This window comes from Arachis stenosperma, chromosome 9 (genome assembly GCF_014773155.1).
Source record: "Arachis stenosperma cultivar V10309 chromosome 9, arast.V10309.gnm1.PFL2, whole genome shotgun sequence".
NCBI lineage: Eukaryota > Viridiplantae > Streptophyta > Magnoliopsida > Fabales > Fabaceae > Arachis > Arachis stenosperma.
The window spans coordinates 142,561,000-142,572,197 of NC_080385.1; the positions used below are offsets into that span (position 1 = coordinate 142,561,000).

Here is an 11,198-nt window from a genome sequence, read left to right on the forward strand (position 1 = left end):
TGGATAGGAATTCCAGATACTTTCATAATATTGCATCAGCAAGAAGAAGGAATAACCGGATCGAGTCTTTAATGATTAATGGAAGGTTGGTAAGGAATCATGCACGGATTAAGGTTGCTATTAGAGATTTCTACAGGAACCTATACCACCAGGACGAGTCGCTAAATATCAGTTTTCGAGATGGTTTAGTTAATCGCTTGGAGATGGAGGAAGCTCAAGCACTAGAGGTGTTACCGACGGAGGAGGAAATAAAGGAGGCAGTATGGGAATGTCAATCATCTAAGGCTCCGGGTAGTGATGGATACAATATGAATTTTATAAAAAGATGTTGGGAGGAGATTGGAGTGGAATTCACTAAAGCTGTGATGAGCTTCTTCGAGACGGAGCGATTACCAGCAGACTCCAATATAACTTGGGTAGCGTTGGCTCCAAAGTATGTGGGCGCGAAGGAGATAAAGGACCTGAGACCGATCAGTATGGTAGGCTGCATCTACAAGGTCATATCAAAAGTGTTGACAAGAAGAATGAGGAGTGTAATGCCAGGGTTAGTTGGAGAATCACAGAGTGCATTTGTCAAGGGCAGGCTAATACATGATGGAGCGTTAATTGCATGTGAAACTGTACAGTGGCTAAACCTGAAGAAGATGGCATCAGCTATCACCAAATTGGACTTCCAGAAAGCCAACAATAGAGTCAAATAGAATTTTGTTGATATTGTGTTGAAAAAGATGGGGTTCGGAAGAAGATTGAGGGCATGGATTATAGAGTGCATTAGATCAGCTTCTATATCTCTAATGGTTAATGGAGCTCCATCAAAATCGTTCAAGATGGAAAGAGGGCTTCGACAAGGCGACCCGTTATCACCTTTTCTATTCGTTCTCGTTGTAGATGTGCTGAACAGGATGATCAGGGAGGTGGTAAGAAATAGGAGAATATCTCATCTCTTAGTTGGCAGGGACAATATGGAGTTATCCCACCTTCAGTTTGCTGATGACACTATACTGTTCTACCCACTAGAGGAGGAGATAGTGAGAAATTACAAGAGACTCCTGAGGTGTTTTGAAGTCATGTCGGGTTTGAGTATCAACTTTGACAAGTCTAGGTTGATACCGGTAAATTATAGTCAGGAGTGGATTGGTCAAATGTGCAAATTATTAGGATGTCAGGCGGCAAATCTACTAGTGAAGTATCTGGACATTAATCTAGGAGCAAACCCGAGGCTAGTAAAAACTTGGAAGCCAGTAATAGATAAGGTGGAGGAGAAACTGAGTTTGTGAAAAGCAAAGGTGCTCAGTAAAGCGGAAAGGTTGGTTTTCATCAAATTCGTGATTAATAGTCTGCCTACGTACTATTTGAGCTTGTATAAAATGTCAGTAACGGTGGCCAAAAAATTAATCTCATTGCAAAGAAGATTCTTTTGGGGAAAGGACGATGGACGACCTGGACTGGCTCTTGTAAAATGGGAGATAATACAGGCACCGAAGAAATTAGGGGGACTAGGTGTGGGAGATGCGATGATTCGTAATACTGCGTTGTTGTTTAAGTGGTGGTGGAGATTCTCCAAGGAAGAGTGTCCTCTATGGAAGAAGGTAGTGTGCTCCTGCAATAATCTGAACCCTGGGCAGTTATTGTCTACTCAAGCTATACCAGCAAAAGGGGGTCCGTGGAGAAATATTTGTCACTTGCAAATTAAGGAGCAACATGTTAAACAGAGGATGATTGACGGGTTGGCTATAGAAGTAGGCGATGGTAGACTAACCAAATTTTGGGAAGATACATGGCTACAGTCGAGGAAGCTGAAAGATTCCTTTCCAAGATTCTACTTAATTTCAGATAATAAGGGATCCGTGATTGGGAACTGTGGATTTTGGGATGGGATAGAGTGGGTTTGGAACTTCCATTGTAGGAGGAAACTCCACCAATGGGAGACTGACAGTTTGAACCAAATGCTTGAGACATTGCAAGCTGTGAGACTGATAGCAGACACACAAGATAGAGTGGTGTGAAAATTTGATAAGAAAAGCGTTTATACTACTAACTCATTTGTGCAGGTTTTGCAAGTACAGACATTGACAGATGATATTCTCAGCTATAAGTTCACAAACGGAATCTGGAAAGGAATTGTCCCGCTTAGGGTAGAGACGTAGAGTTGTTTACTTGGTTTGTACTTGTAGACCGAGTTAATATAAAGGATCGCTTGATCAGATTAGGCATCATCGAACAAAGTGGTAACGGTTGTGTTATGTGTAGTAAAAAAATTGAAACTGTACAATATTTGTTTGTTACGTGTGAGTATGCTTGGCAGGTGTGGTGCTCATGGATAAGTCATGTGGGTCGTGTTTTGAGCATCCCAGACTCCATAAAAGAACATTTTGAGAACTGGAGGACGATGACTTTGAAAAAAGATGTGCGGAAAATATGGTTAGTGGGATTCTTCTTAGCTATATGGAACATATGGTTGTGTAGAAATGAGGTCATTTTTCAAAACAAGACAGTAAAAGTAGTAGATTGTGTTACTAGGATGTTTTCTTGCTCTAGAGAGTGGTGCAAAAGATAACCCATGTTGTTGATAACTATGCCGAAAATAATATAGGAATTGCAACATTTTATTTTATGTTTTCTTGTATGCTCCACTGATTATGTTGAGCTCATTTTCTTTCAATAAATAAATAAATAAATAAATAATTCACGCTCTCTTCTTTTCCCTCACTATTTTTAATTTTTTTCCCTTAATTTTGTTCATGACTTTCGGATGTGTGTGAATTTTCTGATTTCATATTAATCATTTTAAATGTGCTATACTCTCCATTTTTTTAATCATTTTTTTTCATGACTTAGTTTTCAGATGTGCATGACTGCATGGATAATTTTCTGATTTTGTTAACATTTTTGTATATGCATTAATTTTCTTGGAATATTCATCCGTGGATTTTGATATGAATTGTCAATTGATTCTAATAATTTTATGTCAGATAAGTCAATTTTACAATTTGAATCATGTTATGATTTTTTTAGTTTACTTCTTTTATTCTTTATAAAATCTCAATTTTTACTTCTTGAACATAATAAATTAATAATACGTTAATTTCGGATCAAACAAAATCAATAATTATATTAGCCACAAAATACAAGTCAATTAATAACTTAAATTATCATATCGACATGCTTTAGAAATCCATATTGTTGATACAAACTAAAATTTGACTATAATTAGTAGTTTCGACAACAAAATACTAAATTGGTATAATGTTATACGTGTCTACACAAAGACATTTTAACTCAAATATTGATTAAGACAGTCAACATGAAGAAAATAAAAGTATAAAAGTGAAATAGGTAGTCGAATCGATAAGAAATGAAATGTAATTAATATGTGTAGAAATAAATTCCATCTTAATAAATTAGGACTTGTTTGAATGTGAGGACTATTACTTAACTTTCAAGATGTGGTAAGAATGTGAATAATTAACAATGAAGAGAAAGTAAAATAAGAATGTAAATAAAGTTGATAATGGTCAAAGTTAAGCAAAATAAGATTTTTTTTTCTTTATAAATGGAAAATCGATAGATTGAGAGGAGACTTCAATTCAACATTACAAATCCTACAAAAGTAGTTTTTTTTTTCTTTTATTATAATGAAGTGCCAATACATATGAGTGTTATGAGTCATTTTTTATTTATCTATTTATTTGTATTTTTTATTGAATTTTCAGCTTAAGTTTAACGCAATAGATGATAATAAAGTATAAGTACATGTGAGTATTATGAGTCAATTTCTCTATTTCTTTTATTTCTTTGTGTTTTTCATTGAGTTTTCAAGTTAAATTTTCTCAATTTGATTGTTATTTTAAATTTTATTCTTAATTTTTTTTTATTTCCAACAATTTATCATTGTCCATTTCTTTCTTTTAATTTCATGTTTAAGTTTGTTTAATCTAAAATTTTTTTATTTATGTTAAACATCTGTTTGTATCAATCTATTTTTATTAATATATACAACAACTTTAGTATTTTTCACTTTTTGCAAAATTATTTAGACATTAAAATAGATAAATTTTGGGTTGAATTCATTTTTTTACGAAAATTTGTGTATATTTTTCAAATTGAGATCATTGATATTTGTGTTAAGATCGAACAAAAATTAAGTAAAACATATAGATATAGTCTTAACAAAATGGGTTATATTAGATAATCAATAATTTTTTTGAACCATATGAACAACAGACCCAATTCAAATAATTAAAACACACTACACCCTCAAATTACTCTCTTAAATCTTAATATTAGAATAAATATCCGCACACGTAGTAAATTGAACATCCAATATATTTATTATTCATATTGTTTAATATTTTTATCGTCTATCTATACTTTTTCTAACAACAATGAATCTTTCCTAAACAAAAGTAGTGTAACGACAACTCTTTATTTCCACACATGAAACAAAATATATATGAATTCAAGGAGGTCATGATGTATTTCTTTTGGTGTCTTAGGAGGCCATGATGTATGTTATTGTAGGAAACGCGTTTATATTATTCGTTTAATATATATAATGTAGAGGCCACCAAATATATATATAAAATCTAGAATAGTTGGTTTTAGATTATGATTGACAAAGAAATGTTTATATTCTAAGTCCGAGTTGTCTTTCCAACAACCAATTTGAAATTTGAATTAAACAAAAAGAAAGCGTAGTTCATATATAGGAATGACCTAACTTGTTGGTTTCCCTTACTATATTCATAATTTCATATTATATGATATATTATTTGTCTTCTTCACAAGAGCCTAATTGTCATAGTAGTAGTCCAAGTCTAATAGATATATTAAAATATTGGATCCCGCTAGGGAGACAATGGATTATTTGTACAATGTGTACAATGGCTATTAAGTTATGAAATGAACATCCTTTATACTATTTAGAATAAGTAGAAGGGATAATGAACATCTTCTCGAAAAATTAATTTAATTTTTGGGTTCACCAAGGATCGAACTCTTGACCTTTCAGATCTAGCGCTTTAATACCATGTCATGATACCACTCATCCCAAAAGCTTCAACTGATGAGAAAATGTAACACTAATAATTAATAAACCTCCATTGTATACATTGTATAAATATTTCATTGGCTCCTCGTACTTTCCCTAAAATATTCGTATGTTGAGGGATCCAAAAATTTCAAATCAAAGAACACGATTTTTCATTATTGAACTACTAGTATACCAATAACCATGTTCTTCGCCAACAAAATACATAACTTTCAATTACGATTTAATAGTGAAAATGCCAATCATATACACCATTTTGTGCCATTGTACGCATCAATAAAAACCAAATTCTTATCTCAAATATATTGTAAATTCAAAACATGCACATAATGAAGTTCATTTAGAGAAGCTTCTGCGTGCTACTTCTCTTTGCGTGAAGTGTTGGTTTATTATTCTCCTTCATTGAAGTATGTTGTCTGCCACTAAATATATTATCAACCCTTAATTCGACTAAACTAAATTAGCATGTTCATATTGCCTTAATTAATTAACAAGTGACATGGAAAATATTGGTTCATTACGAATGAAATGACGTGGATGCATGGCACTTTGTACCATAATAATTACTTTTAAATATGTATGACAAAAAAAAAAAGTTATATATCCTATAAATTTATTGTACTGTTATTATATATATTATACATATACTATAATATAATATTTTACATTACAATATCTATAAATTTTAAAATAAATTTATTTTATTTATTTAAATTTTATTTGACCCAAACATTATGAATCAAAACAATATTTTATATCTTTATCTTTATTTTAAAGTTACTTTTCAATAAGATTATTTTTTCTACTAGCCCAAACTTTCAATAAAGTATGTTTAGAAAACTTAGTACAATGAAAAGGATAACTTGTTGTTAGTAAGACATAAAGAAAAGAACAATTAACTTAGATGAACCAAGGAGGCATGGACAAAAAAATAGAGGTGCTGCCATATTTGGCTCTTTGCCCTTGAAATTAACATGATATAGATTTAACAAAAACTGGAAGCAAGCAACTTAATTGGTGTTAGATGAGATACACTAATTTCAAGGATATAGCTAGACTCTAGTTAAGAATACAGAAATGAAAATACTTTTTTTTTTTCTTTTTTGTCTTGACACACTTAGAGTGTTCAAATCCAAACTGATTTAATCCAAATTAAAAATCGATTAAAATTGCATTAATTTAAATTTGATTGAATTTTAGTTTTTGCAAACAGTATGAATTAGATCGAATTTGGATTTTACTTTTTAAAACTGATCCAATTCAAACTACACAATGTGTTATAATATTATTATGTTATTATTATATTTATAATTTTATTTATAATATGTTTAATTTGTTATATATTTTTATATTATTCATGTATTATTATTATTATTTAATAAATATTTTATGTAAAAAATAAAATTTATTTATTTTAACTAACTTATAATTTTTTTCTATTATTATGTTATTGTTAGTTTTTCAAATTATTATTAAAACTTGTTGTTGTTGGTTATTTAAAATTTGATTTTGAAACTTGTTATGTATATTTAATTTAAAAAATTTGGATCGGATTCTTAAAAAAAAAAAATATCTAATCCAAATCACGTTACAAATAAAATTAGTGTTTAAATTGAATCATTTTTAACTCAAAATCGTTCTAAATCACGCCAGAAATACTCCTAGACATACTCACATACACTACATCATTGAGGCATATAAAGCCTCAAAGCCATGATTTCGTATTTTAGTGACATTGTTGTTTTTTTTTTTTTTTTGTCGTAGTGACATTCTTTTTCTTTGAATTTCTGGTCATGTTTCTCAACACACCTTTGGGTCCATACTCAAGTTATAAAATACAGGCCCATGACTCGGTTTCGAGTTCTTTGTAAGAAAAAAAGCCATTGAAAATATACATGTCCAAGAAAAAAACCTGGAAAATATATAGAAGAATATTCGATGAGACCAAGAAAGAATGAAAGAGGAATATTGGTTGCAATTAGTTGAGTGATGAAGCGTTCTGGACACTAATTTTACTTGCAACCAAAGAGGAATATTGGTTGATCAATGTTGGCACTATTATTGTCCTATGAGACTGAGTCCCCAAAAACGATGTATTTGGACAAAGAATACTTAAGACCCAGTTGAATATTGGACAGTAACCAATATTTTAGAAGAACAATAAATAATCATTTTATAGAAAAAAATTTATTTTTTGAGCATAAAAAAGAATAATGCTATACATTTAAATTTTTTATTAATCAAGTTTAATCAAGTTGGTTTAAAATAACAAAAATCAGCTATGACTAATATTATTTTAAATTTTATTATTTAACTTAATTAAATTTGGTTTATAAAAAGATTTAGATGTGTAACATTACTTCATAAAAAATTCTGTACGTGACATATCTTTTTTATTATCCGTTACTTCGAATAAAAGATTTCAAGATTTTGAAATCCATAATTAAGCAGGAGGAGTATTCTAATAGATTGCATGTTAATTTTAATTTTAACTTATTCATGTATTCGAGTATGCAAATTATATACTTTTTGTTCTTTTGAGCTTAAATTTTTGTTAGGAGCCCAATCGAAAAAGGCTTAGGGCCTTTGATTAACCAAAACAAGTCAAAGTGTAGTCCCTTAGTATGATGAGAAGAAACTACATGAATGAGCTCCTCTATAGCATGTGGAGGCAACTCAAATATATGAATTTTGTGATTAATACAACTTGTGATTCTTAGTAGTAGGTACAAGTAATGAGAGGAAGATATTGTCTGCAAAAATGTATACACTTGCTTACTTTTCTATATATATCATATCATATCATATTATATATATAATGTGCTATTGTTCTTCTTCCTTTTATTTGTATAGTATCATCAGGACCCCTATTTATTCAGTTTCCTCAATCCATGAAACCCATGTAGGAGAATTCTGGAGTGGGATCAGGGCCCTTTTTGAAAAAGCTCTACAGAAGCTAAAAATTGTAGGTGTACTAGTCAAACTATTCTCTCTCTCTTTTTTTTTTTCATTTTTTTCATTTTTTTCATTTTTTTTTTGGTTTTTGTTTTAGTCAAATCCAGGACTGGATGGAATAGTTGCATTTGAAGGAGTTCACTCCACTGATATGAGCAAAGATATCTGAGGAATCAACCATATCATCTTCTTCTTTCACAACTACCTGCTAAGTTCAAAAGATAAAATTAAAGGCGTGTTTGTTAGATTGTGGAATCATGCCAACAAACCAATAATTCAGAAAAGGTGCTAAGTGATAGAGAATATTTCTTTTGACTCATTGATTTTGAAGTAAAAGTTATTTTGTCTGTAATTGATTATGGGAGTGAACAACTAAAACATTATCTCTCAAAAAGTCAAAATCAATTTTTTACATTGCCAGGAATCGATTCTAATTCAAAGTTAAACAAAAAAGTGTGCTGATATTGGCCTTAATAATTGAATGTGCTCCAGCATCTAGGGAATCTTACTTCTTCTTCATCTTCTTCTTCATGATTGCTACTTGCAGGTCTCTGAGCATCTCCAAAGTCATCATTCTTTGCAAACCTTCCTCGAACTCGCGGCCGGCTATCTGCCAGAGTTTTGCGGCAGGCATACTGTACATTTAATTTGCATGCAGTGTTAATTGAAACTTCACAAAATATGTAGCAAAAAAGAGCAAACTACTATTTCTAACTATAAAATTTTAAAATACTGACAAATTTAACCATGAATAAATGAAATTCATTTTGTACCCACAAAAGATATTCTCTATATGACAAAAGTACTAATTTGTCAATATTTTGAACTTCTATGGATAGAAATGACAAATTTTCGTCTTTCATAAGTATAAAGTTAGTTTTGTTTATTCATAGATAAATCTGTCAATATTCTGAACTTTCATAGATAGAAATGGAAGTTTACTCCATTAAAATTTGATTAATGTACTTAGACTTAAGAGTACCTTGATTTTCTTGCTGAAGTTTCTTTCATTTCTTTTCTTCATGTATCTATGAATCTTTTCTTTTCTTTGCTCAACAGAGAGTTTCCCAACCTTGAAGCTAGAGTCCTCCAAGTTTGAGATTTCTGGTGTTAAGTTGGCAGAACTCCCACCTCCAGCCACTAGTTGCTGACTCTCAGTACTAAGTGCCTGCCAACGAAATTAAAAAGGAAAAAAATCATAAGTTATTTTTCTTTCTTAAACATAAAGGGAAAAACATGCCAATAAACTATTATGGTCTTTTCTAATGATTATGCTGTTTTTAATTTTTATTATCAATTTCTGTTAAAAGAAGTGATTCCTTTCCTGTTATTTGTCCAAATTTGTGCTACTTTTTAGAGGTGACATTCTAAAAGGACTTATATGCTAGCAAGCCACTATTATGATGGATATGCGGCATCTATCTTATGTGGGGTATCAGCTTCTTAGAAATTTGTATAGACTATGCTCTTTTTGCAAAATTTCCACTAGTAATAAAGCCTCTCCTTAATTGTTATTCCCTCACTTCCCTTTTTTTAAGTATTACCATCACTTTTTGATACATCTTTTGGGTCAAGGTACTTTTAAGTCTTGAGGATGTATCAAAAGGTAACAATGACAAAGTAAGTACTTGTTAAGAACCATAGTTACATGGAACGCAATACGTTCTGGTACGGAACAGGTACGCAATACGTGGTACTCCATATGTAAATGTTTTATGTGAAAAATATACATATAAGGTTCTGGTATGCAGATGAAATGGTACACAGTATGCTACTTAATTGGTCAGGCTAATTTCCAAACTTAAAGTTAAAGCAGCAAGAAATCTAGAGAATTTTCTTTGAATCTTAGACTCATTTTGCATCATGTCCTAATAATATAGAATATGAGAATGATTTGCGAATAAGCCATACCTGAAGCTCTTGAGGGTTAAACACTCTGTGAATTGAATCTGTACAATAAATTCCACCATTTTCACCTTGGTATTCAAGGTCTGGTCTCTGAAGCTCAGAGCCAAGAAGCATGCTTCCGGTGAACAAAGCGGCACGGTCGGCCGACAAGGCGGTGGCCAGGGGACCAGCAGGAGGCATGTAAGGTGGTGGAATGGCAGCAGGGTTGAGATAAGAGCAAGAAGGAGAAGAAGGGTTGAGAGTGACATAAGAAGGAACAGCAGAAGAAATGCAATCCTCTTCAAAGACAGAAGGCAATTGAGGAGCCCCCATGAGAGGAGGAGGAGGAGGTGCAACAGCACTAGTGTCAGTGGGATACTGTGAGAAGCCCTCCACAACTGAACATGCTGCTAGCTGCTGAACCTGATGATGATGGTGATGCATAGAAGAGAAATCAAACTGTTCTTGATGATGGTTTGTTGTGACTGGGAACATCGGTGGAACATTGAAAGCTGCAGGTGAAGATGAGAAATCTATGGAGGCAGAGATGTCATTGTCAAGCTCTTCTTGAGAGTCAAAGATGATTGACAGGTTACTACTGTTGGTTGTGTTGTTGTTGGTGGTGGTGGTGCTACTTGGGGTGGTGACACTGTTATTGCTATTATTGCTATTTGTATTATTGTTATTGTTATTGTTATTGAACTTGGTTTCTACTTCTAATGCTAGAGACATGTTTGTTGCATATGAGGAGTTCTCTTCATAGCAACAATTTGAGCTTGAAGTAACCTCAGAGTTTTGAAGTGCTTCTGGGAACAAATCAGAGTCACATAGCTCAAAAAGTCTAGCACTGATTGGGCTTGAAATTTCATCCTGCAGCCAGTGAAACAAGAGCATTGTTAATAACATGGCTACTGATAAATAGTTAAATACCAACTAAGACCACTCTCAGAATAATGGTATTAGACTTCATATATATAAAAGAACAAGTAGAATAGGAGAATGATTCTACATTAATTTTATTATTATTATTTATTTATTTTTTTAGTTCCTTTCCATTATGAGAATGAACCCAATTCTTCTTGATGATATTGATAGAAATGAGACTGTTCTGATAACATAGCAATCTCTTAGTTTGAACTTTCAAAAGATAATATTCTCTAATCAGTCTAAGCTTTATTTTATTGCATGTCTTCATCGTCAAATAGTGAGCATTTCTGAAAAGTGAGTAACATTGCACACCAATAAATATCAGATATGTTCATCATTACAAGTCCTTTTCTACAAGAAGGACTATTTCTGCATACAA

General features: G+C 31.9%; 2 protein-coding genes and 1 long non-coding RNA gene across 4 annotated transcripts; 2 read left to right on the forward strand and 1 right to left on the reverse strand.

Moving 5' to 3' along the window:
• The first annotated feature begins 728 nt into the window (after nt 1-728).
• LOC130950001 (uncharacterized mitochondrial protein AtMg01250-like) lies at nt 729-1,277 on the forward strand. The gene has a single exon (XM_057878576.1). The coding sequence runs from the start codon at nt 729-731 to the stop codon at nt 1,275-1,277; it is 549 nt and encodes a 182-aa protein (XP_057734559.1).
• A 6,439-nt stretch (nt 1,278-7,716) lies between these two features.
• Nucleotides 7,717-9,112, forward strand: LOC130951408 (uncharacterized). 2 transcript variants are annotated; one of them, XR_009073963.1, is made up of 5 exons: nt 7,717-7,813; nt 7,957-8,015; nt 8,103-8,290; nt 8,553-8,642; nt 9,065-9,112. It is a non-coding gene; the product is annotated as an uncharacterized LOC130951408 (long non-coding RNA). The 2 variants fall into 2 exon arrangements; XR_009073962.1 differs by lacking the exon at nt 9,065-9,112 and having other exon boundaries at nt 7,904-8,015; nt 8,553-8,641.
• LOC130951407 (uncharacterized) lies at nt 7,752-10,877 on the reverse strand. Its single transcript, XM_057880054.1, has 4 exons — nt 9,917-10,877; nt 8,988-9,173; nt 8,515-8,640; nt 7,752-8,210 (listed from the first exon to the last, which is right to left on the reverse strand). The coding sequence occupies exons 1-4, from the start codon at nt 10,796-10,798 to the stop codon at nt 8,103-8,105; spliced, it is 1,302 nt and encodes a 433-aa protein (XP_057736037.1). The 5' UTR covers nt 10,799-10,877; the 3' UTR covers nt 7,752-8,102.
• Between the last annotated feature and the right edge of the window lie 321 nt (nt 10,878-11,198).

Bases quoted from the DNA above. Each gene is read 5' to 3' on its own strand.
- LOC130950001 (XM_057878576.1), top strand. From the start codon at position 729: ATGGGGTTCGGAAGAAGATTGAGGGCATGGATTATAGAGTGCATTAGA.
- LOC130951407 (XM_057880054.1), bottom strand. From the start codon at position 10,798: ATGTTATTAACAATGCTCTTGTTTCACTGGCTGCAGGATGAAATTTCA. The intron at 8,641-8,987 runs GTACTCTTAAGT...TTAAATGTACAG, and splicing joins ACTTCAGCAAGAAAATCAAG to TATGCCTGCCGCAAAACTCT. The intron at 8,211-8,514 runs GTAAGATTCCCT...TGAACTTAGCAG, and splicing joins AAGAAGAAGATGAAGAAGAA to GTAGTTGTGAAAGAAGAAGA.